This window comes from Desmodus rotundus, chromosome 7, assembly GCF_022682495.2.
Source record: "Desmodus rotundus isolate HL8 chromosome 7, HLdesRot8A.1, whole genome shotgun sequence".
Taxonomy (NCBI): Eukaryota; Metazoa; Chordata; class Mammalia; order Chiroptera; family Phyllostomidae; genus Desmodus; species Desmodus rotundus.
The window spans coordinates 75,673,274-75,699,495 of NC_071393.1; the positions used below are offsets into that span (position 1 = coordinate 75,673,274).

Consider the following 26,222-nt stretch of genomic DNA (forward strand, 5'->3'; position numbering starts at 1 on the left):
CCCTTTTATTCTATTAATGTGACATATTGAAATAACTGATTTTGGGGTGCATTCCTGGGATAAATCCAGCTTGGTCATGACACACGGGGGTGGGAGAGGGGTCGGCCAAAGTAGGTGTATAGTTGTGAGTATGTGAAACACAGAGTTGATTCTTGTATTATTATTATTTATTGTATTATTTTCCATACAAATAACTGTAAACCTACTTTTGCCCAACCCTGTGTAATCCTTTTTATGTATTGCTGCCATACTCACTTATGATCTCACACTCAAAGGGACACACACACCCCGACACTGTGACTGCCCTGACCCCAGGTGGGTATCACGGTGATTAAATAGGTTAGGCTATATCCACACCAAGGAATATTATGTAGACATTATAAAAAGGAAGTTAACTATACCTGTTGATATAGAAAGATATATTAACTGAAAAAATACAAGCCACAGAAGAAAAAAAGAATCCAGAAATAACCCTCACATTTACAGCTAATGGATTTTCAACAAGGGCTTCAGGACAACTCAGTGGGGGCAAGAACAGCATTTGCAATGGATGGTGCTGAAATAACGATACCCATGTGCAGAAGAACGAAGTCAAACCTATACTTCACTCCACTTACAAAAGTCAACTCAACATGGATCAAAGACCGAAATGTAAGACTAAAGCTATAGATGTGAATCTTCATGACCTTGGATTAGGAAGTGGTTTCTTAAATACGACAACAAGAGCACAACAACAAAAGAAAATATGGACAAGTTGGGTATCATCAAAGTAAAAAACTTCGGTGCCTCAAAGGATATCATCAACAAAGTAAGAAGACAACCCAGAGACAGAGAAAACACTTCAGACCATACATCAGACCCGGGATTTCTATGCAGAATATATAAAGAACTCTTACAACATAACAATAAAAAGACAAATACCTCAATTAAAATGGTCAAAAAATTTGAATAGACATGTAAAATGTCATATACCTCTAAAGAAGATATATGAAAGGCCAATAAGTCTGTGAAATGATTCTTAACATCTTGAGTCACTAGACAGATGCATAGGAGATACCACTTCGTACTCTCTAGGATACTTACAATAAAAAAGACAGCCAATGACAAGCATGGCAAAGGTGGAGAAACGGGAACCCTCACACAGTGCTGACAGCAGTGCACAATGGTGCGGCTGCTTTGGAAAACAGCCTGGTCCTCAGGGTGCTGGGGCCCCTGAGCAGCCCCTGGAAGTCCGTGCCCCTGGAAGTCTGTCCCCCTGGGTCTGGCGCTTCAGGACAGTCTTCAAGGCCTGTAGGATGGTGTCCTGGCTGTTCTGAACATTGTAACTGCTGAGTTGCAGTAGGCGGTCAAAGTCTTCCTCCTTGTAGGTCATGTTGAACAGGGAGTAGGGTGAGGTGGCCCCGGTGAGGTCCACCTGGCCGGCTGGTAGCTCTGCAGGGCTGCGCTGGACACCTGCTCAGGGGTGGGAGGAGGTTAGGAGCAGCAGCCGGAGGCCCCCACAGCTGCGAGAACTAAGCCTTGCACCTGTGCACAGGGGTAGGCTCTCCCCACTGAAGGGGCTCCTTGCTCCTCTCCCAGTCCTCTATGTCCTTTGCTCAGAAATATACATGTGGAGAGTATGCTACTATTTTGAGATATAAAGAGTTTGCTGCTCCCCACATTTCCTCATGGCATTACACTTCTCCCACTATTCAGGTAACCTCATATATCTATAGCACCTTCAGGGGCAAGCTGGAAACAGCCAGAACGACAAAATCAATAGGCTAGTGAATGGATTCTGACTAATGATGGAAACAAGGGGCTGAAAACCACAGGACTTTTGCTTTGCAAAAACCAACCTTTGCTGAGAGAAGAACAGAATTCCAAGATGTATATTGAACATGTTAAGAGAAAGCAGGAAGGTTGGGGGTTATGGTGGGAGGGAGAAAACCAGGAATAATGCAAAAAGGCAGGAATTTGGTTTTCCCACCAAAAGGAGAGAAGAGTCTGACCAGTTGGTGGAAGTCAAGGATTAAAGGAAATGTGAGAAAGGGTTAGATTTCAGGGGTCCCAGAAAGAGGCTCGAGTTGCTGAGAAAGGACGCTGGGCTGGGGTAGGGTGACAGAGGCCAAGTGAAACCCCTGGTGTAGGGGACTCTGCGAGAGTGGGGCCTGGGCCTCTCTCCCTGGCTGTCCAGCCTGGAGAGCATTCATGAAGCCCTCCAGCAACCTAGTGCCGGAGCAGTAGTGGAGGTGGCTGCTGATGGTGACAATGCATATGGCGTCTGGATGCAGGGGTCCTTCAAACTCCACCCCACAAAGCAAGAGAACTGAGTGGCCCAGGTGTAGCTGGGGGAATTCGGGGGTGGGGCAAAGGAGCCTGGGGCCATAGCAGAGAGGACAGCAGCACGCTGGCTTTGCAGAAGGCCCTGCAAATATGTGGGCATCGGGCATCTGCAACAGACACCAGGACACTATCATGTCCATTACTGGGGGGAGGACTAACCTTAAGGCTCTCCTCACCCTCTGCTGGCCACGGGGGTGCTGGGGAGGGCCCAGGGCAGTGCCAAGAGGGGCCAGGCTGCCAGGGTGTTCTGGAGGGAGGGGCTGCTTTACCTGGGGCGGAGTGGTCCTTGAAGGAGGCATTGACCAGTGGGAAGTGCAGCAGGACAGGGGCATCAGGGCAGGCGGGGTCCGAGAAGACGTGGCACTCCTTAGGCTGCCATTGGTCCTGCGGGCTGGGCTCCACGCGGGGGAATGGCAGCCCTCGGCCTCGGCAGTACACCTCAGTCTGCTGCAGCGTCTGGTTGGGGAGAGGGCCCCAGAGAGAACCGCTACTTCCTGGTCACCCCAGCTCAGTGCTCTAGAAAATGCTGGGATGGCTCCAGCCCAAACCGACTGCTCAGTGTCAACACAGCCCGGTTCCTGTTCCTGGCCCCGTTCAGCGCAGAGGGTGGCAAAGGATGCCAGTGGTCTGCAACGCTGATCGGTTAAAGTCTTTAGGTGGGGTATCCCACCTCCCACACCCCATCTGGGATTGCTGTTGCTGGGTTATTCAAATCCCACAGCCTAGAGGATCTCAGTAGGGGAACACTTCTGTATCATGGCCCTACCCCATACGTCCCCAGAGTCCCCAGGGAGGCTCTGGAGGGACGGACACGGATGGACCAGGGGATCCTCCCAGCTCTGTCCCCCTGGGGCCCCAGCACCTCCACAGCCCTTCCCAACCAAGGACCCTGGCAGGAGCATGTGGGTCAGAGTCTGTCACCTCTTCCTCCCCCTGAGGACACAGGTGGTCTGGGCCAGTGGCCCAGTGGCCCTGTTGCTTGCCCCTGGATCTCAGCCTGGCTAAGTTCCCAGAAGCACCTCAAAAGGCGAGGATAGGGTGTAGTCGAAGGAGAGTATGAGGTCCAGCCTGCGGCCTGGCCGGAACATAGAGGGAGAGCTGGTGTTCAGGAAGTAGCCGGCATCCACCAGGCAGAGCTGGGACACCTGTGGGGTCAGCTGGCCAGGGCTGGAGTCCAGCTGGCTGTCTGAGGGGGGAGGCAGAGATGGTCAGGGGTAGCCCCTCCACCACAGATCATCCACACACAGTGCCCACCCCCTTCATATTGCATTAGCCTTCACGTCCCCTTTGTACCTCTGGTGTCACTCCTGCATGCATGTGACACCTGCCCTTCCCAAGACTTTCTCGAAACCACACCCCAGTATTGGATGCTATGATCCCCAAGGCCCCTGCCAGTCCCAGCCATGGACCATCTCCACCCAGGAGTCTCAAGGACATACAGCAGTGGCCCTTACCTGCCCAGGTAGAGAAATCTTTCTGGTCGTAATAGTCCTGGTGCAGCTGCAGGCCCTGGAGGAAGTTGGAGCTGTGCTGGTAGAGCGGCCTGCCTGTCAGGAAGCCCTTAAATGCCCGGGCCAACGCCGTCCCGGGCTGAAGCCACAAGTCTTCCAGCCATGAGGAGGTCCTCAAGGAGGCAGGGGCATCCTCTGGGCCCAGAGAAACAGACATTGGTCCAGTGAGGGGCCTGGAGATGCCTGGCCCTGCCCCCCTCTGACAGCCCCCACCCCCAGCATCTGAAGGGGAAGTGGCCTCATCCCAGGCTCCCCTTGCCTACCTTTCCTTCCCAGGTTCCTGATCTTGTCCTTGATTTGCTGCTTCCAGGCTTCACTAGAGCTGGTGAGGTCATACCAGGCATCCAGCAAGTTTAGGGAGAAAACATTGCTCCAGATACCTGAAGGCCAAACCCCCACGAAAGGTCAGCCTCCAACCTCAACACCCTGTTCCTCTCACTTAGAAGCCAGTGGTCCCCACCCTTGGGTGCAGGTGGAAAATGGGAGGGGCAGTAGGCTGCTTCTGAAATGCCTGTTTCCCACAGCCTAGTACCAGCCCTCACCCAGCAGCTCTGCCAGACCTGGGTACAGGAGTCACACAGTCAGGGAGGCCCGACCAGGGCCTTCAGAGTGACCACTCCTCACCTTCCAGGAAGCAGATCCGAGACTCAGGCAGCCTCTTCATCAGCTGTCCCATGAAGAACTCAGAGCCGAAGAGCTCAGTAGGGACAAAGGCTCCATATTTCAGGAATCCGACCTCATAGGGGGAGAACTCGACCCATTCTAAGGGCAGGAAGGAGAGGTGGGAATGAGAGAAGAATGGGCAGGGGAAGCCCTGGCTCTGATAGGAGCCAAAGATTCTGCCCCCAGCGGGCCTCAGCCTCCTCCCTGCCTGGCTGACTCCTGGTCTGACCACTCCCCTATCCACCCCCTGACTACATCCCACCCCCACCCCCCACCTCCAGGAGGACAGCAGGCTCCACGGTCTGGCTCATCAGCCCCCCAGAACCGCCCCCCTTCCATCTACGCAGCGGTTTCCCGTTTGAATTTCCTGGGGACCCACAGGGTGCAGAGTAGGTGTGCATGCATGTATCTGTGTGCATGTCTGCGTGTACACCGACATGTGTCTGTTGGGGGTGGGGTGGACAGGCCTGAGGACTGTACCCTTGAAGTCGAGCGTCTCCAGATTGTTCTCTTTGACACTGAGGCTCAAGTAGAGGGGCAGAGGGTTCTGGCCCCGCTCCAGTGCAGCTCTCTGTCCTGACAGCCTCTGGTCCATCACCTGGGGTGGAGGGGCATATGGGCCTCAGTGAGGTCAGGAACACCCTTGAGGCAGGGTGCTCCATCAGGACAGGGGTAGGGTGGGGACATGGGCTAGGGGTGAAGAGGCAGCTCCCCGTTAGGATTTGGGTGGTATGGGTGGCTGCACACTTTCAATGACCTCTCCCTCCTGCCTCGGTGGAGTGCCATTCACAAGGACTACAGTGTCAATGGTGACACCCACCCCTGCATCCTGCGGCTCCAGTGGCCCCATCTTTATGGGCTGAAGTGTGGAGTGGATGTGCACCCCGACACACAGACCCAAAGGTGCACGTGCACCTTTGCCCATGGACTGCTTTCTGGAAAGGACACAGGGATCCCCTCTTAGGTTGGAAGTTGAGCGGACAGGAAGGTGAAGAGGGAAACTGCAGGGAGGGATGGGAGATGGCTTGAGCTGAGGCAGGGGCCACGAGGTTGGAGAAGCGTTGGAGAAGGAATCAGTACAGCTGGCCTAGGTGGATATGGGGCCTGAGGGGCCGGCAGGGGCCTGGCCTGCTTCCGGTGCAGGGTGAAACTCCTGCAACACCTCTTCAAAAGTAGAAGGCCACAGCGATTTTACAGTCAGTCTTAATTTAGGGTTAAAGAGTAGCAGCAGTTAAGGGACAGTGAGAGGAGAGCCCTGGTGCAGACTAGGGGAGCTGGGAGCAGTTAGGGAAAAACGTCTTGTTTGATGTCAGCGACTTTTGCCCAAAGAGACAGTGAGGAGCTCATCTATGAGGGAATTCAGACCCTAATAAGTTTTCGAGGTAATTGTAAGAGTGAGGAATTAACAGTTGTTCTTTTAAGCTGGGAAATTTCTCCCATAAGCATGTTTCTTACTATAAGTAGGAAGTGGATATCGAATATGTAAGCTATCTGTATTAGCAGCTGTGCCCATTTAAAATACAGTATAGCGATTTTACCTCAATGCTAAATTCATAAATAAAAAATGAAAAATAAAAAGGAACCCCCTTTTGTATTTGTGTGTGTGTATATATATATATATACACATATATATATACACATTGTAAGCTCTGCTGGGGGTGGGCTGCCCCTTCTAGGCTCACGTTAACGCAGGTCAAGTTTCAGCCCCTCCCGAATGCTTTCCTGACACCCTTGCCTCCCCTTCAACACTCCCCTGCCTTCGGTTTCTAACTTTCTGTTCAGTAACACTCCAGGCTCTGTCTTGGATGGCAAGGAATGCAGCCTGCCTTCTGGGGAGTTCTAGGGGCACAGAAAGGTCTCATTCTATCCTGGACCAGAGCTGCAAACAGCATTCATCTCAAGCATCAGCAAGGTGGTGGCTGCCTGGAGCTCCGCCTTGGGAGGGATTTTGCTGCCACCGGCCCTGGACTGTGGCTGATGGAGCAGTACCTGTACCACGAACGTGCCATCCCTCTCTTAGACTCTCTGCCCTGGAAGGCACCTCCCTCAGGAGCTAGACCTGGGGGGTTCCCAAACTGCTGTATCAGCCCTTGTCCTCAGATTTACTTGGAAAGTATGTCAAACATACAGATTTACTGGGTCTATTCTGAGAATCAGCAGAGGCCACCTAGGAACTGGCCTTTGTGAAATCTGCCCGGGTGATTGCGAGGATCAGCCAGGTGTATGTCCCAGGTGGCTAGCCCAGCCAATCCAGCGAGGGGTACCCCTTCCACCATGGAAAAGCCTCAGCAAACCAGTGAACTTCCTCTTCCCTGTCAGCCCTCGGTTACTTGAAGAGCACACTCATGTGTCAACCAGTCATCTCCCCCACTTCTTCAGTGACACCCAGTATGACCTGAGTTAAAGGGAACCCACAGGAGAACCCCCCCCCCCCCCCCCGCCATGTCTCACGCTACAGGCACTGATGGTTTGGCCTATCTGCACATCAGTCCCGCAGGTGTGGATGTGGGTGTGTATTCAGAAGGGAGGGGCTTGATTAAAACCTGCAATCCCCATTCTCAAAGTCCTTTTAGTTAGGAACCCTGTTTGCCTGGCTGTGACATGTGTGATGAAGGCAAATGTGTCCTTTTACTGCAGATGCACAATTTCTGCCCTGGGGAAAGGTTTGGAAAAGGCTCTGCACAGCCCTCCATCGACTGAAACAGGGTTTCCTTTCCTTTAGCGGCTCACCAGGAAGTCACAGCAGGCTCCGGATGCCTCGCCACCCCCGCCACCCCTTTCCCATACGAGGATCCCTGACCCAGCAGAGCGGCACTCTGCTGCCTCCAGGGTCCCACCTGAAGTGAGGGGGCCGGGCGCAGTGCTGGTGGCACGCGGGTGTGGGCAGGGCGCTGCACAGTGTGTAGAGTCTTTTGTCCAAAATTAAAGAAAATCATGTAGGACCTTAACTCAGGAAAAGATACGAGAAAAATGAGTTTCTCTTTGAATGGTGAGCAGCTTCTAAGCATTTCAGTGCTTGCCAGCAAAAAACTAAAGACAAAAGCTTCAAAGGGATAGTTTGAGAAGCACTGATTGTAACCAGTGTATTTCCAAAGTATTTTTTTTTACAAAAACTGAAGCAATATTATAGAACTATGCAAACCAACAAAGTTGTTTTGAGTGAAATTCAAGGTATAATAATTCTCTGATAATACTTAGTGTTATTAACAAAATTGAAATTTGTTGTATGGAGTTATATTTTCTGGCATTTTAAAAGGACTTTTGGTACCATAGATTAGTGTAATACTGAGATACTTATTTTCATCTAGAGATGAATTTAAAATCAATACTAAATTTGTCTAAAGAATTATTTAAAATAATGCATGCTAGCTTTAAGAGATAAAGCATGAAAACGAAGGAAAAAAGAATAATGTTTGAGAAGCTTTCCTACTGGGACAACATTTTTAAGTCAAGTGGCAACTGATTTTAAAGAATACATTATCATTCAATAATACTGCATGAATCTTTATTCTTGTAAACAGAACAAAACTAAGTTTGTCTTTTTTAAAAAGGATCCTAATAAATTGAGTCATTATTGGCGGATCAAATGGTAATTAAATTAAAGTCTTCTTTACGGCCTGGGGTCAAGCTGCATCCTCTAGCACCTCACAAAGCGACTGTTAACAAGCTTCTCTCTCGCTGGTAATTGACTGGTGCGGCCAGGCAGAAAAGTCAGTTAATGAAACAAATGCCCTCAAAACTGAACATGAGCTTAAACAGTAGAAGCAAAGAACACATAGGATATATTAATAAAATAAAACTATTTCAAGTAATTATATTGGTTTTGTAAATTCAATGCCATTTCAATGCATATCCCAGTAACATTGACCATCAAATTTGACCAGCTGACTCTACCACGTGTACAGAAGAGCAAGGGGCGAAAATAGTCAAGATTATTCTGAGAAGAACCAAGGGGCAGATGGGGGCAAATGTGCCCTGTCAGATGCCGAGATGTATCACAAAGGTAGAGGAACCAGCCAGCGTGATGTTGGCACAGGGGTAGAGAACCAGTCCCATGAGACTGGAACAGGCACTCAGGGAGAGCTGTGGATATGGGAAAGCTGGCCCGTGACAGAAGCAGTAAGGCGGATTGGTGGAGAAAAAACACCCAATAAGTGATATTGGGGAAGTTTGCTATCTATGTGTGAAAAAAATAAAACTATTCCCATTCACATAATACCTGAAGATAAACTCCAGGCAAATTAGAGGTCTAATTGTGAAAGGCAAATCTTTAAAACTTTTATATGAATATATAGGAAGATATTTCGTAACTTTAAGAGGGGAAAAGATTTCTTAAGACCCTAAACACACAAACTGTGAAGGAAAAGAATGGTACATTGAATTGTATTAAAATTATGCATCAAAAGCTATTAGAACTGATAAAGGATTAATATCCAGAATAAAGAATTCCTACAAAATGACATAAAAAGATGAATTAAACAGAAAAGTGTAGAAGAATTTGAGTAGGTAAGCCATGGGAGAGGAAGTCTCTATGACAAATACACTTGATAATATGATCAATCTCACTAAAAACCAAGGAAATGAAAAACTACAATAAAATTCCATTTCCCACCCATAAAATAAACAAAAACTTAAAAATGTGAAGAGCATGCAGCGAAAAGCAGCTGTAACACACTGGCGGTGGGAGTGGGGATGATACAGCCCTGTGGGAGAACAACTTGGCGGCAGCCAGGAAAGTGGAAGGCACGTGTGCCCAGCGGCCTAACGAGAGCGCTACCGGGCGCACAACTCAAGGCGTAGAGCACCTCTAACACACGTGCATTGGGAGACTTGTACAAAACCAGTTGTGTAAATAACGTACTTTTCTTAAGGATACATATTTTTAATAAAAGTACACATAGTAAAGGTATGTATAATAAAGTATATAATAAAGATATATAAATACATGCTATGCAATTATTTATTATATAATATAATAAAGTATACAGATTGCAGACATGCATGTGATCATAAACCTAAATTCAGAATGGTGGTTGCCTCTGGGGGTGGGAGGAAAATGGGAGTGGGGAGGGGTCCACTGGGGGCTTTAACTCTTTCTGTTGCATTTCATTTCTCAGGCTCTTAGTAAGATCCTGAAAATTCATCTTATTATTTTTTATGCTTATGCATTTTCTTAGATCTAAAGATTGTCATAATAAATACTTAATAATATTAAGATTTTTTAAATAAATATTTTTAAATTAATAAATAAAAAATAAAAATGGCTGGTAACTTCCAAGTAGCATTGTGCTTGCCAGTAAGAATAAAATTAAAAAAAAATTGGGGGGGCTTCTGGCCAACATAGAGGTGTAGGCAGACACACTGTGCCTCCTCACACAACCAAAAGAAGGACAACAACAATTAAAAAAAAAAAAAAAAACCAGAACTGACAGAAAATCGAACTGTACGGAAGTCCAACAACCAAGGAGTTAAAGAAGAAACATTCATCCAGACCGGTAGGGGCGCAGAGAGGACTGGAGGCATGGCAGCAGCTGGTGGACCCACCGAGGCAGTGGATTGTGGAACGGGGCAGGCTAGGCTGCAGCTAGCAGACCCCACAAGGCTGGCAGACCCTGTGACCCCACATTTGCGCATAGATAAATCGGGAGGGACAGCGGGGGAGCGAAGCAGACCACGCAACCCAGGGCTCCAGCTCGGGGAAATAAAGCCTCAAACTTCTGATTGAAAACACCCGTGGCGGTTGAGGCAGCAGCGGGAGAAACTCCCAGCCTTACAGGAGAGTTCGTTGGAGAGACCCACGGGGGCCTAGAGCGTGCACAACCCACCCACTCGGGGAATCAGCACCAGAGGGGCCCAGTTTGATTGTGGGTAGCGGAGAGAGTGACTGAAATCCGGCGGAGAGTGGAGCAAGTGCCATTACTCCCTCTCAGACCCTCCCCCACGTACAGCATCACAGCGCATTGACCAGCATTACCTGTCCCTGGTGAACACCTAAGGCTCCACCCCTTTATGTAACAGGTGCACCAACAAACAAAAAAATGGCCCAAATGAAAGAACAGATCAAAGCTCCAGAAATAATTCAACTAAGCAACGAAGAGATAGCCAACCTATCAGATGCACAGTTCAAAACACTGATAATCAGGAAGCTCACAGAATTGGTTGAATTTGGTTGCAAATTAGATGAAAAAAATGAAGGCTATGCTAAGAGAAACAAAGGAAAATATACAGGGAACCAAGAGTGATGGGAAGGAAACTGGGACTCCAATCAACAGTGTGGACCAGAAGGAAGAAAGAAACATGCAACCAGAAAAGAATGAAGCAACAAGAATTCAAAAAAAATGAGGAGAGGCTTAGTAACCTCCAGGACATCTTTAAATGTTCCAGCATCTGAATTATAGGGGTACCAGAAGGAGAAGAGGAAAAGCAAAAAACTGAAAACTTATTTGAACAAATAATGAAGGAGGACTTCCCTAATCTGGCAAAGGAAATAGACTTCCAGGAAGTCCAGGAAGCTCAGAGAGTCCCAAAGAAGCTGGACCCAAGGAGGAACACACCAAGGCACATCATAATTACATTCAAGATTAAACATAAGGAGAGAATCTTAGAAGCAGCAAGAGAAAAGGACACAGTTACCTCCAAAGGAGTTCCCATAAGACTGTCAGTTGATTTCTCAAAAGAGACCTTATAGGCAAGAAGGGGCTGGAAAGAAGTATTCCAAGTCATGAAAGGCAAGGACCTACATCCAAGATTGCTCTATCCAGCAAAGCTGTCATTTAGAATGGAAGGGAAGATAAAGCGCTTCTCAGATAAGGTCAAGTTCAAGGAGTTCATCATCACCAAGCCCTTATTATATGAAATGTTAAAGGGACTTACCTAAAAAAAGAAGATAAAAACTATGAACAGTAAAATGACAGCAAACTCACAGTTATTAACAACCACACCTAAAACCAAAACAAAAGAAAACTAAGCAAACAACTAGAACAGGAGCAGAAACACAGAAATGGAGATCACATGGAGGGTTATCAACAGGGGAGTGGGAGAGGGGAGAGGGGGTAAAGGTACAAAGAATAAGTACCATAAATGGTAGGTAGAAAATAGACAGGGGGAGGGTAAGAATAGTATAGGAAATGTAGAAGCCAAAGAACTTACATGTAGGACCCATGGACATGAACTGAAGGGGGGGAATATGGGAGGGAGGGGGTGGGCAGGATGGAGTGGACTGAAGGGGGGGAAATGGGATGACTGTAATAGCATGATCAATAAATATATATTTAAAAAAATTCAGTGCTGGCTGGTGTGGAATAAAAATTGAAAAAAAAAAATCAGTGGATTGAGTGCCGGCCTGCAAACTAAAGGTTGCTTGTTCAATTCCCAGTCAGGGCACATGCCTGGGTTGTGGGCCAGGTCCCCAGTTTAGGGGCATGTGAGAGGCAACCACACATTGATGTTTCTCTCCCCCTCTTTCTCCCTCCCTTCCCCTCTCTCTAAAAATAAATAAATAAAATCTTTTAAAAAATTAACATACCATAACTTATACCATACTGATAAAAAATTTTACCCACAACTTAAAAAAAATTCAAAGTAAATTCATTTTTGGTTCGTTTACATGATACTCATTCTTAGTCAACTCTTGATACCCAAAGATAAGAAAGATAAGACTTTTTCCTCTACTAATATATTTGATAGTTTACTTTTTGTTAGGCATGTTAAATGGACTTTTTGTGTTTCAGTTGTTTCAAATGCTTTAAAAGAAACTTTGTTCAGATAATTATATGTGGTAAAGCAATAGTGTAAAAAATTATTGATTTTAAGAACTGTATCAGTTGATGTAAGATTCAGTAGTTAACTTACTAATCTTTCCTTAAAGAAGCAATACATTAAAAATTTATATGCTCAGTTTTATCTTAATTGTGTTAGGGTAATAGTAAAGGAATATACCAGCTAACACGGAACACTTTCTCCATGCGAGGTACCATTAGTGCTCACAACGACGCTGCTAAATAAGCACCATTCTCATTCCCATTGTACAGACAGGAAAATGGAGGCACAGAGAGCTTAAATAACTTGCGGAAGGACACATTGCTAGTAAGAGGCATAGGGAGTAGAACCCAGGGAATCTGGTACCAGTGTCTGTGCTTTGAACATTACATGAAGATGAAGAGAAAGATATATTTCATATTGCAGATAAAGAAAATAAAAACTTGGAGAAATCTCACTGACTCCAACATATGCAAAAGCTTTGTCTGCTCAACTGACTTTGGTGCTGTCTGGTCCCTAGCTGTTGGGGGACCCAGAAATTTCAGTTTCATGGCAATTTAAATGAAGAATAGCCTGACTCAAAAAGGCAGCATCCCAAATTTGGGCAGACACTGAAAGACAGCTGGCTCCCACATTATTTAACTGAGGGTCCAGGACTCTTACCCTGCAGAAAATGAGCATGCACACCATCTGGTTGCGTGGGTGCCCCAGTTCTCTTCTTGCACTCACGCTCCAACCCACACACGCATGCGCCCTACCTGGCTGTGCAGCATGCACTCCAGCACCAGAGCCCACAGGTCTATGAAGGTTGTGGGCAGCCCCTGCTCCGCTCGCAGCTCCAGCTCCCGGCGGTAGCTTGTCAGGCGCTCTGGGGAGAAGGCTTCCAACTTGCTCTTGGCCAGGTGCTCCCGGGCGTGTTGGATAGGTCCCTCGAGGTCCGTCTGCGACCACTCAGGGTCCCCATATAGTTGGGCCATTGTCCTGGAGAATGAAGGGACAGTACAAAAGGATCCTGAGGCCCAGCATGGGTCACTGCAACTCCACCCTCCCACCCTCCACTTCCCCCATCGAGTTGCTCCCGCAGCCAAAGCCACGCCTATCTGGAAAATGTCTCAGGGCTTTCTCTCCTGGATTAGCGCTGTTGATATAAATATATGTGAATCATAATATCCAGAATTATGATGTATCCAGAATATCTAGAATTACCTATGTAATTTAAAATTCCCTAGTAACCACACTTTTAAAAAGTAAAAAGAGATCAAAATTAATCTTCAAAAAATTTTAAGAGTAAAAATTAATTTTAATAATTAACATACCCCAAAATTATTTCAACATGTAATTAATATAAAAAATTAAGATAAATTTATATATTTTCAAGCCTAGTCTTCAAAATTCATTGTGTGTTTTATATTTATAACACATCTCAATTTGGACTAGGCCCATTTCAAGCGGTCAATACCCCCCTGCCTGTGGCTAGTAGTTGCTGTGTGGTACAGCACAGCTCTCGGCCTACTCCCGTCCTCACAGGCCTGTCCTGAAGCCCTTTGGGACTGCTTGTCAACAGCTGTCACCTAAACTCCTCTGAGGAGTTGACTTCTCTTTTACTCCTTTAAAGTCACATTTCAGTAAGACTCAAAGGAATGCATCTCTTAACAGGGAGAAGTTCCACCTCATTGTAGGCAGGGTGGGGTGTAGGGAGGCAATTTTGTCTTTAGGTATAATAGCACCTCTTGACCTCAATTTCCTTGTCCGTACTATAGGGGCAATAAGGGAAACTGCCCTAGAGAGTTTTGTGAGTATTAAATGAGTTAATAACAATTAAAAAAAAAAAAGCTATCACTTTGGAGCTCCTGGAAAGTGTCAGACCCATTAAGTGTTTTATGTGGGCTGTCCCACTCCAATCCTATGGCAAATGCACTATTATTACCCCCATTTTGGAGATGAGTCAACTGAGAATCAGAGGAAATAAATTGGTTGAGGGTGCCCAGCCAGTAACCGGCATTGGAGAAACTCAGACCCAACTCCTTCTGCATCAGCTGCACGGAGTGAACACCCTGGAAGGCCCCACTCATGGCGGGGCCTCTGTAATGTCTGTTTCCTCCCTTTTGAGAAAACTGCTTGGCACCCATCAGACCTCACTGCTCACACCCACTTGGCTTCCCCATATAGGGGTCCCTCTGACCTCCACCCCACTCTGGGGCCTGGTCATCCTCTGCTGTGCCAGTCCCCAGGGCTCTCACCATGTAGCTCCCGAGATGCCACTGAAGTAGGTCACACAGTCCAGGAGTCCCAGCTTTTTCAGAGCCAACAGATGGCCATAGAGAGAGGTCATGGCCCGGGCACCTCCTCCTGTGGCCATGATGCCCACGATGGGGACCTGGGCCACACAAAGACACAGGCTGACCTAACAAGGACAGGAATAGAGCTGCCTCCTGCCTCCAGAGAAAGGACCTGATCAGGACCGTGGTCAGGGCCCGATGGAGTCAGAGTTAGAGGCAGTGCCCAGCCCCTTCCCAGGAAGTGACAGCTTTCAGATGTGGACAGAGCTCCAAAGGGAGTGAGAAGAACCCCAGGGCTTACCCACACCCCATATCTCCCCCCACATCCCCATTCCCCAATCTCTGCTGACTGCAGTGTCTAGAGAGGGCATAGGAACCAGGTAGTCCTTTAAAGCCTGTCCAAGATACCTGCATCCCCGTGCCCCTGTATTCCCCAAACCTCGTCTTCCTGTAGGTCTCTGTCCAACTGCAGGGCCTTTTTCAGGGCCTTGGCCACCACCTGCTTCCTCCTGCTTAGGAAGGCTTTCTCCTCTGCACACAGATCGAAGCCCAGGCGCACGGCCAGGTCCTTAGGGCTGGGGCAGCAGAGGATCCAAGGGTCAGGGGGCACTTGCAGAGCTCAGCAACTGGTTGGCCAAGCCCACAACAGCTGCCAAATAACCTCCCTGCTTCCAGCCCCAAGGAGCTCTCTTTCCACAGCACTCCCCTATCCCATGACCACCCCTCACTGTCCCCAACAGATATGAATGTCCCTTACCAGCTCTCAGCCTTGAGCTGTAGCCTCACTCCTGGGGCCTAAAACCAAAGCAAGAGACCTTGCTCAGAAGGTTCTAGACCCTGAAGGGAATGTGATTATCCACTGGGGGCCTTGGGCTCCTCCAGCTGTATTCTCACTTGCAATTCCCATCCAGTTGAGGCCCCTTACATCTGTAGCAGGAACATCAATGGCCATCTCCTTCCCCATAGTCAAGGACTTCAGAGGCACAGTGAGGTGCCCCGCTGAGTTGTCTGAGTTCCACTCATTGCTTTTGGAGCTCTGGAGGGAAATATTCATTCATTCAGTCATTCATTCACTCAACAAATCCTTACTGAGCATCTAATGATCCAGGCAGACCTTCCCTGACCATACAAAAATAATTACAATTTTTATAATTATTAAAATTATAATAATGCTAATTATAAAAGTAATAGCTACTATTTATTTAGTGTAATAACAGCTAATATTTAGTTATTGTTCTAAGTTGTATAGGAATTTACAAATAATTTATAAAGAAACAGGTAAAGAATTGATGTTAACAAGTGTTATAAAGGAAACAAATAGGGTGATAATACAGAGTAACCAGAGGTGAGATGTGTGGGGTCTATTCAAGATGGGGAGTCAAGGAGCGCCCCTCTGAAAAGGAGCCATTTGAGCTGAGATCTAAAAGAGCAGGAGGAGGAAGACGAGGAGGAGGAGGAGCAGGCAGCCTTGGAAGGAGCCAGAGGACGACAGGAAAGCACTTGGCATGCTGGGAAAGCAAGAAGAGACAAGTTATGGCTGGAGCATCATGAAGGAGGGGGAACGTCGACCAAAATGAGGCAGTGGGAGAATGGAGTTCTGGCCAAGATGGAGGTGTAGGTAGAAACCCTTCACCTCCTCACACAACCAAAAGGAGGATAACAACAAATCTAAAATCAATAAACAACCGGAAGTGGCAGAAGATCAAACTGCATGGAGCTCCGACAATCAAGGAATTAAAGAAACAGTTAACCAGAACAACCAGACTGGTGTGCTAAGACAAATAAATGTGGCCCAAATGAAAGAACAGAGCAAAGCTTCAGAAAGAGAGCTAAGCGATGAGGAGAAAGACAACCTATCTGATGGAGAATTTAAAGCCCTGGTCACCAAAATGCTCACAGAACTGACTGAGCTTGGTCAAAAAATGAGAAAACAAATGAAAGATACCCAAAGTGAAATAAAGCAAAATATTCAGGGAACCAACAGTGACAGGAAGGAAACCAGGACTCAAAGCAACAATTTGGAACAAAAGGAAGAAATAAACATCCATCTGGAACAGAATGAAGAAACAAGAATTCAAAAAAGTGAAGAGAGGTTTATGAACCTCTGGGACAATCTGAAACATTCAAATGTCTGAATCATAGGGGTGCCAGAAGGAGAAGAACAACAAACAGCAAGAAATTGAAAACTTATTTGAACAAATAATGAAGGAGAACTTCCCCAATCTGGCAAAGGAAATAGACTTCCAGGAAGTCCAGGAAGCTCAGAGAGTCCCAAAGAAGCTGGACCCAAGGAGGAACACACCAAGGCACATCATAATTACATTACCCAAGATTAAATATAAGGAGAGAATCTTAGAAGCAGCAAGAGAAAAGGACACAGTTACCTACAAAGTGGTTCCCATAAGACTATCAGCTGATTTCTCAAAAGCAACCTTACAGGCAAGAAGGGGCTGGAAAGAAGTATTTGAAGTCATGAAAGGCAAGGACCTGCATCCAATATTACTCTATCCAGCAAAGCTTTCACTTAGAATGGAAGGGCAGATAAAGTGCTTCTCAGATAAGGTCAAGTTAAAGGAGTCCATCATCACCAAGCCATCATTATATGAAATGTTAAAGGGACTTATCTAAGAAAAAGATAAAAAACTATGAACAGTAAAATGACAACAAACTCACAACTATCAACAAGAGAATCTAAAAGAAAAGACAAACAATGAAAACAAAAGCTAAGCAAACAAGCAGAACAGGAATAGAATCAGAGAAATGGACATCACACGGAGGGATTTCAGTGGGGAGGGGGAAGGAAGGAATGGGGGGAAATGGTACAGGGAAGAAGAAGTATAATTGGTAGGCATAAAATAGATGGGGAGAGGTTAAGAATAGTATAGGAAACAGAGAACTCAAAGAACTTGTATGTACAACCCATGGACATGAACTAAGGGGGAGAATGCTGGAAGTTTGGGGGTGCAGGGTGGAGGGGGGGTAAAGAGGGAGAACTTGGGAAAACTGTAATAGCATAATCAATAAAATATACTTAAACAAACAAACAAACAAGAACAAAATGCAGCAGTGAAGGTGGGCAGGGCCCAGGCTGGGCAGCATCTGTTGGCACCAACATGAGATTTTATTCCAAGAGAAGAATCATTGGAGAAGCCATTAAAGGTTTCAAACAAAGACAGACATGGTGTTATAGCCCCCACACCCTCCCCATGCTCTGAGGATCCTCCTGCCTGCCAAGGGCATGTGCCTAACTCGGGAAGGTTGACAAGGCCACAGGGGACTGGCCTGGCAGGTGGCAGGCCCAGGAGGGGCCTGCAGCAGCTGGAGCTGGCCCAAGGCTGCACTGGTGGGAGAGCTCCAGGGTAGAGACCAAAGACCCACCTTCAGGCACCCACTCAGCTCTGCCTCTTGAGCCACCATGTAGTGAAAGCGGAAGGCAGAGGCTGTGCCCAGGGCAGATGTCTGTGTGTCCTCATATGAGCCTTTCAGCACCAGCTCCAGCTCCAGGTTGTCCTGATCTAGGGAGAGAGGAGGAAGGTTGACGCGAAGGGAGCAAGAGACCCCTCAAGACCTAGAACCCTGGCAGTACTGCCTGGACAGGTCAGAGGCCTGGGAGGCTGGACCATGCCAAACTGGATTCTGGAAAGCCCTCGCCCCAGCCTGCCAGGTCCCCAACCCCATGGGACTCCCACCTCCTGTGACATGCCCTCCCCCAAGTTAGGGGGGACCCTCTTGCCCAGAGGAGACCTGTTGCCCTTCTGTGAGCAAGAAGGAAGAGGCAAGCTCTGCCCCACTGCTCACCAGCCCTGTACGGGTTTCCCAGCCACCCCCATCTAACCCTCCCCACAACATTCCAGGAGGAAATCAGACCTGGTTCTGAGCAGGTCTCACTTGAGACCACGACTGTGCTCTTCACGCTCTCTGCACGGACACGCAGGCATGACAGCTCCCGGGCCTGGGGCAGATCACAGCATGGGCAGGGGCTCTACTGGGGAAGCTGAGGTCCCCTCAACTTCACCCTCTAAGCCCTGCTGTCCCAAGTCCACCACACACAGAACAGGAAGTGGGGTCCAGAGTGGGCCTGGATCCAGAAACCCCTCGCTCCACCTCCACTGTGCTGCATCTGCTAAGCCAGATGTCCTAGAAGAGCCAGGAGAGCCCCGTCTCACCCACCCTGGAGCTTGCCCAGATTTGCCAAACTTCTGGAATCTCTGTAGGCCCCCCAGCTGTCAGGCATGGGTTTTTCTTCTCTAGGTTTTGCTATAGCCTCAACCTAAAGGATGCATTCTTTCTACTACAACTGCTCCCGAAGAGTATTATACAAACCAGAGGTCTACAGGATAACAGAATGGGTCAGAGCAGCCCTTAACATTTTAGCAACTAGAATACCGAGCACCTCCTGGTTGTGTTCCACTGAACTGATTTGCCAAGTGGGCCTGCTGTATTTCCTCTGGAATGCTTGCCAGCTGATAGCTGCAGCCTACTCAGCTCTTGCTATTGACCCCGTCCTGTAGAACTGCCGAGTTCATCAACATACCCGTGGTCTCCATCACCGCAGATGAGAGGCAGCTGCCACTGGTATGACTATTTTAGTGTGTACAGGCATACCTCGAAGATATTGTGCGTTCCCTTCCAGACCACCACAATAAAGTGAGTATCACAGTAAAGTGAGTCGTAATCTTTTGGCTGACAGGAGGTCTTGCCTTCAATTTGTAAAAAATGCAAGTGCAATGAAGTGAAGCCTAATAAAGCGAGGTATTGCCTGTATTCCCAAAAGTAGTACTAGTCCATCCAACAGGCCCTCGCAGGACCCTGAGCTGGTTCCTCCTTCAATTTGGGGCTCTAGGTGCCTTATTCACCTCATGCCAGGCCTGGCCCTGCTCCCGGTCCCCTCACTTGCCAGGGGACAACACTTTGAGTAGAAAGCTTCTAGTGCATCTCTGGCCACTGTGTGTCCACTCCTACCCACTGCAGCTTTGTGACCTTGCTATGTTTTAGGAGAGCTGACCAGGACTCTCCACTGTCTCAAGGAAGAGCTGACTGATCCCCGACCCTAGCCCTGGGAAGCACACCACACTGGAAACTCCCTCTGAGCCTCAGTTACCTCCACGTTAACAACCCGAGCCAGACCTGGCCGGCACGGCTTTCTCACCAGGGCTTCCTCTCCCAGGGCTAAACACTGAGTTCATCACAGGTGACCAAACGCATCATACAGCCTTGGGCCAGAATCTTCTTGCAGCATAGCCTCAGCCTCCCCTCTCTCCATGTTCCCTTTAGCCCCAGGCCCCTCCAAGTCCTTTGCCTCTGACCACCTTCCTAGGTGACCGCCTAGCTGAAAGGCCAGGGATGGTCTTACCCTAAAGCCCTGTCCTTGCTTTGTCCCTTCTGACCCACTCCCACCTCAGCTCCCCCTCACAAGCTCAGGGAAGGTAATGGTTACCACAAGGACGTTGTTGGTGATGAGGGTTTCTGGGCGTTCTGACCTGGAAAAATCAAACCATCCACAGTCTGGCCTTGCAAAGGCAAAAGCTCTCCTCCCTGCTCACAGCCGAGGCTCTACCTATGTGGGGCTTCCTGGATGATGCTGAGGGTTCTCTAAGACCTGAATACTGTTCAGGGTGCAGGGAGATGCTTCTGAAGAGTGAAAGGTGAGGAGAGAGAGCAGGGCAGAGAAAACATTGACCTTTCTCTCCTCGTTTCCCTAAAAGGATCCCCACCGCCCAGGCTGGCAGGAGCGGGGAGATGAGGGATGAGGAACCTGGGCTGGATGGACCAATGGGAAGATCTGGGTGAGTGACATTTCCCTAAATAAAGCCTGGGTCCTTAGACACTCCCTGGGCTGTGTGAGACAACTCACGTTTTTTCCATCAGGAACTCCACATCCAGTTCCTCCGGTCCCTGAAATCAAAGATGAGCAAGTCATCAACATTTATGTGTCTTGGCAGCCGACAAAGTTCTTTTACAGTAATTATTTCATCATCTCAAGTCTCTAAGGGAGGCAAGGTATTACAGTTCTTTCCATTTTACAGATGAGGAAATGAGGCTTAGGGAAAGGTGGGCTACCTGCCCAGGTTACCACAGCTAGTAAGTCTGCAGAGAACAGGTCTGTGAGGGAGACAAGGAGCACAAGCCCAAAGAGGCTTGAGGATGCCCAGGGCCCATTTCATCTTCCTCTGGAGGGGGATCCAACCCCAGAACTCTGGCCTCCCCCACCCCAGCTTTCATCTGCTGGAGAAAGAACGCAGAGACCGTCATAAAGCAGGCCTTGGACACAGGGGAGGATAGAGGCAGTAAGCAGGAGTGATGAAGCCACCAACGCCCCCAGGGTTATTACACTGAGCTGTGTTTTGAAGACATTAGGAAGTTCTCCTGCCACAGACAGTAAAATTTCTTCATTGAATGATTCAGTTCTGTAACAGTCAAGTTAAGCCATTGCCTTTCCTATTAAAATGTAAATATCTCCAGGAGGGGTTTGCATCTTTGTATGAATGAGTTCAACTCACAGCATCCCAAAAGATGGAAGAAACTGTGAAAACTCCTTAGCTTGGATCTGGGAGGACTCCTGACGCACCTGGGGACGCAGGGAGAAGGTCTTCTGGAGCAGCTTGCCGGGGAGGACTTCTGAGATGTCATAGAGAAACTTGAAGCAAAGATCATCCTCTGTGACTGGGTCCTCATCATAGACACTCAGCTCCAGAACATTCTAGGGAGCCAAGAACAACAACTTAGCACATTATTTACTCACTGCTATAGCCCTCCTCTGTTGAGTCCTCACTTGATAATGAGAGCCAGAAAAGATTATTAGGCCTCCACACTTTGTACTTCAAAATAAAAATAACAGTAAAACTTAACAAGCAGTAGAAGAAAGCCCAGAAATGTTCCTAATTTCCCCCTGCTAATTTTTATTTTTATAAAAAAAAAATTCTATCAAAGAATTCTCCCTCCCACCACACCCCTGCTTTGCTTGTTCCCTGAGGCACTGTGTGTACCAGGCACTGTACTAGGAGTATATTATCTCATTTAACCTCACAACAAGCCAAATCAGGAGGGGATTCTTACTGTCTCCATTCTGTAGAGGGGCACAGAGAGGACTGGCCGCTTGCTGGAGGCCCACAGGCAGCTGGGTTCACACGTTCTCTCGCACACAGCACATCCAGATTGGGGCACAGAGACACCCACTCTTCACCTTCTATAAGCCCTGGAGGAAATTGCGCTCCACCCCAAGAACCCTCCCTCTGCAAGGTACAGCCTATCCTCGGGTGGGTGGCCTGACCCTTACCTTGACCTGAGTCTGGATTAGGAAACTGAAGGTCTCATTCCATACAGGATGACTGGAGTTGGTGACCGTTTTGGTCGTAAACTTTATTCCAGGTGCGGTTGGCAGCTGTAAAACCACATAGGGGTCTGCCTCGCTCACTGCCAATGTCAAGAGAACCATTGAGAGAGAATTCCTCATACTCCTCTCCAGGGGACTTACCAGATTCCTACCAAGACCCCGGAGGCCACAAGGGCAACCCAGCCCAGCCCAGTCCCAAGGCACTTGTCTGGGCCTTTCCCATAGGACCAGTCATCCCCATAGCCCTGAAGCCCAGGAGACAGTTACTCACACATGTCGGCCCAGCCCAGGCCCCGTGCCTCCAGGACCCTCACGGTGAGCCGCCAGCAGGCAGAGGCCTCCTCCTGGAGAGAAATCGCAGACCAGTGAGTCCCTCCTGTTCACTCATGAGCTCCGTCAATTGGAGCCCAGGCTTCTCCTGAGATGCTTGGTGATCCTGCCAGGTGTCCTGGGGCCAAACAGCCTTCGCCCACCTCTGACCTGGGTGCAGTGGTTCTGGGCTGCGCCAGTCAGGGAATGGCCGACCACTTTGTGGTGGGGTGGGTAGAATCTGTAGGACTCACTCCCCTTCAGAAACAGGATTGCAGTGTAGTGGAGACAGCAGGGAACAGAGGGCTAAGAAATGGCCACCACACTGAACAGGTCAGTTTGGTGTCAGCCACCCCCAGGGCTCCCAAGGAGGGCAGCCCTTTGGTGACGCATGTGAACCTGCTGCCAGCGTCACGCCGTCCTCTGGACAGAAGTGGACGCATGACTCCAGGGAGGCTGAGCCTTGGGGAGCCCAGCGGTCTGTGAGAGCCACAGGTATTCGCCCTCTCTCTTGGGCGGGAATTTAAACTCCAAGAGCATCAGGCCACTACTGTGAACAGGGGGTGAAAGGTCATTGGGTATTAAGATGATGGTGAGATCACATTGGCCCACAGACAAGCTCCGTGAGGAGGAAGAAGCCAACTGGACAGAAGCTGGGAGGGGCAGAGAAGATGAGCAGAAGAAGGTGGCAGGAGGAAGAGCAGAGGGCAGGAAGGAGGTGGCTGAGTCCTGCTGGGGACAGGGCACTAGGGGTGTGTCCCCAAACCCCTAGTATGAGGTCCTTGGCACTGCTGGGATCAAGGTCTCTGTTCTTCCTGAGCCTGGCTGCGTGGCTTTCTCTAGGCACCCTGCACATGTTTCTTAGAATACGCCCCTGTGGTCTGAGGCAGAGGCGGCACCATGCTCGCAAGGTGGACACTCGTCGTGGTGAAGTTGGGGGACAGTGTGTGAGGAAACCAAGACTGCGCCCAGCCTTCACTCTCCCAGGACCTGTCCCACTTTGGTGCCTGTGATTGGGACGTGTCTCCTCCCACCAGGAACTGGTCTCTGCTCTGCACAGGAGCTCCTTACCAGGGGCCGGCTCGGTGCCCGCGGGACATGACTCTCCAGCCCCCACAGACAACCTCACAGGACAATGGAGCACAGCAAAGCCCTCAGGTATCAGGCCCCCACCCCCAGCCTTCTCCCCTGGGTCCCTGCATTGTCCCTCTCCCGTGGCTCCCTGCTGAGTGTCCTTGTCATCCCCGTCATATTTCTGGCAGAGCACATGTAACACCCCCCCCCCCCCCCCCGTGAGGTAGGCTTGTTTCTCCCTTCCTGGGGATCGACTCCAGCGGCACCAGCCACATTGCAGCTCTACAGGTCTTAAACCAGAGCTGCACACTGGCAGGGATTTAACGAGTTTTTAGACACCTGGCTCCACTTCCTCCCTGCATCCAGCTTCCATCTCCGCATGCCGCAGAGAAGGGGCTGGCTGGGATCCTGAGGTCCTGCGGGGGTTGTGCTTCAACGCCCACTTCGAAATGGAGAGGGGAGCGCAATGGCGGCCCTCCCTCCAAAGCCTCTTGGGGCTATTATGAAGTGCCCCCAGATGCTCAGTTCCCATCAGGCCACATTGCCAGTTTGACCTTTATTGTCTCCAGTCACCGAGAGAAAGCCTCCCACCCCCCGGCAGGATATTTTTTCTTAGGAAAAAAACATTTCTCTTCACCTCTAAGCCCATCGCTAGCACAGAGAGCCCGGAGGATGAGCTCTGATAATAATTATGACCGATCGTTACTAGAGGCAGACGAGCGTGTGGCCAAGGGCAGGCCCTCAGCCAGGTTGTCTGGATCTAAACCCTGGGAGACCGTCCACTTACTGCTGTGTGACTCTGGACAAGTCGGTAAACTTCTCTGCACCTTTGTTTCCTTATAGGTAGTGGGGCTAGTAATAGTATCAACCTCACACCGTGTTCTGAGGCTAAACGCTTACAAAATGTTTAACAAAAAGCATGCAGTGTTTAGATAATTGCTCTATTGTTATTTATTAAGTGCTTCTTATGTTTCTAGGTGCTGTACTGAGCACATTACGTTTACGAACTTGGTTTATCCTCCCAACAACCTCATAGGACAGTCTTTTCATTTCCTCTCATTTTACGATGCGACAGTCGAGGCTCAGAATGGTTGCCTTGCCCTCAGCCTCAGAGTTAGTAGTGACTTCGTTAGATTCAAACCCAGGGCTTCAGGACCAGAGCCCACACCCCTGTGCTATTCTACCTTCCCAGGACTTTGCTTCTTTGTAAAACCATGCCATTTTCCCCACTGACCTCTAGACACTAGAATTTCATAGACTTGTTTTAGCCAAATGTGATTATTGAACTCACACGTTAACTAACAGCATCCTTTTTCCTCCTGAGGGCACTGGAGCTTCCCTTTCCCCACTGAAAGAGCACCTGAAGTCCTGCCTTAACCAGCGACTGGCCCTGGACTCTCACGGAGCTCTCCGGCCGGGAGCCCAGCCCAGCTACCTGTGGGGTCCTGGGAGTGCCCCCCTGCAGAGGGTTCCAGCCACTGTCTCTCTCCCGGTACAGGGACCCCGGGACCCACTCCATCCTCCTCCTCCTGGAGGGGACCATGGGGGATGTGGTTCAAAGGAGTCCCCAGACCAAGTCCAGAGTATCTGTGACCTTGGTGCCTTCAGCAGAAAGAGAAAAGTGACCAGGCTGCCATGTCCCCCTGCCGGCACCGAGTGACGCACAGTGGGGCCCTGAGGAGATTGAGAGGATTCGAAGCTGCAGCGCAGCAGCAGGCCCTGCACCTCCTGAGTCAGGCCAAGCACAGCAGGAACAACCAAAGCAAGTTCTAGAGGCCCAGCCCGCCCTGCCAGCCAAGCTCCTGCTGCCAGAGCAGGCTCCAGTCTTCCGTTCCAGCAGGGGAGAACCTGGGTGAGGGCACAGCTGAGGCTCGCCTTGAAGGCTGGGCATCAGGAGCCTGGTCTCAGGGACTCAGCCAGTGCCAGGCACATCAGTGGGAGGCAAGGTGCTTCCCAGCTGTGAGGGCAAACTCAGGCTCCCAGGGCCACTGCAATGTCGCCCTGCAGTGGACAGGTTCCTCTCTATCTTCCTCAGGGCTCCCTGGTGTCTGGCCTGCCCCTGGCATGTCTTCTCTGGGAGCATCGACCTAGAGCAGCCTGTCTGGACCCAACTCAGGCCCGGATCTCAGGGCCAAGGCTCAGAAGCCGGATAAGGTTTGCAAATAAGGTATATGGCTCAGGATAGTGAACTTGGCACACTTAGCCCCTTTCCCAGCCACTGACTGGAGTTCCAGGGGAGACCTGAGGAGCCGGTCCCTCTAGCCTTGGTCTCTGGCAGAGAATGAGAAATCTGGGCTGAGGGGCAGCACCTAGCAGGGTTGGGGTGAGTTTATAAGCTCCCTTGGCCTAGCGGCATCCTTATCGCTCTTGGGCACCATAAATAATTGTCAGTGGACTGGGATTGGGGCTGGCAGAGCTTCGCAACACCCAGGGTGGTTGCTGGGCTCCAGCCAGTTCCAGGAAGTCCCCTGCCTGCAGTGGTGGGCTGTGGGCCTGGGGGGACCTCCTTCTGTGACACGCAGCCACTGTGTTCCTTTGAGGGGAGGTAGGGAAGGGTTACCTGAGAAAGGTGGCCAGGTGGTCCCCTAGGTGTCAGTCTCTCCATGCCAACCCTTTCAGCTCCACTCCAGGCCGAGCTCCTGCCAAGATGCCACCTCCCTGCCAGGCTGGCAGCAATTATTCCAGTGGGGTGGGACTGACTGTGAGTCTGCCAGCCTCTGAGGTACCATGATCCTATAAATAGGCTGGGGCTCCACCCCCAGATCACTCCCTCAGCTCAGAACCTTCTTTCTTCCCCAAGAAGCTGGGTCAACCAGCATCTCCAGAACCCTCTGGCAGGGTTCCAGCTCTGGCAGGAGGAGCACCACTTGCGGATGTGGGGTGTCAGGACTGCAGCTACAGTGAGACGTGGACCTGAGTCCCAGGAACTGTGGCAAGAACCTGCTCCCCTGAGGCAGCCGGCCGAGGGTG

General features: G+C 49.4%; 1 protein-coding gene across 1 annotated transcript; it reads right to left on the minus strand.

Moving 5' to 3' along the window:
• Positions 1–224: 224 nt before the first annotated feature.
• On the minus strand, positions 225–25,882 carry PLA2G4D (phospholipase A2 group IVD). The gene is made up of 20 exons (XM_024567306.3): positions 25,813–25,882; positions 22,141–22,213; positions 21,813–21,949; positions 21,105–21,236; positions 20,391–20,431; positions 19,974–20,016; positions 18,425–18,488; positions 17,915–18,051; positions 15,462–15,572; positions 15,294–15,331; positions 14,976–15,111; positions 14,498–14,634; positions 13,016–13,238; positions 4,980–5,097; positions 4,461–4,598; positions 4,100–4,216; positions 3,780–3,971; positions 3,345–3,511; positions 2,595–2,781; positions 225–1,452 (listed from the first exon to the last, which is right to left on the minus strand). Exons 1-20 carry the CDS (start codon positions 25,855–25,857, stop codon positions 1,196–1,198), a joined length of 2,493 nt encoding a protein of 830 aa, XP_024423074.2. The 5' UTR covers positions 25,858–25,882; the 3' UTR covers positions 225–1,195.
• Between the last annotated feature and the right edge of the window lie 340 nt (positions 25,883–26,222).

Bases quoted from the DNA above. Each gene is read 5' to 3' on its own strand.
- PLA2G4D (XM_024567306.3), bottom strand. From the start codon at position 25,857: ATGGAGAGACTGACACCTAGGGGACCACCTGGCCACCTTTCTCAG. The intron at 21,237-21,812 runs GTAAGGGTCAGG...TTGGCTCCCTAG, and splicing joins TAATCCAGACTCAGGTCAAG to AATGTTCTGGAGCTGAGTGT. The intron at 4,599-4,979 runs GTACAGTCCTCA...TCCTGCCCTTAG, and splicing joins GGAGACGCTCGACTTCAAGG to AATGGGTCGAGTTCTCCCCC.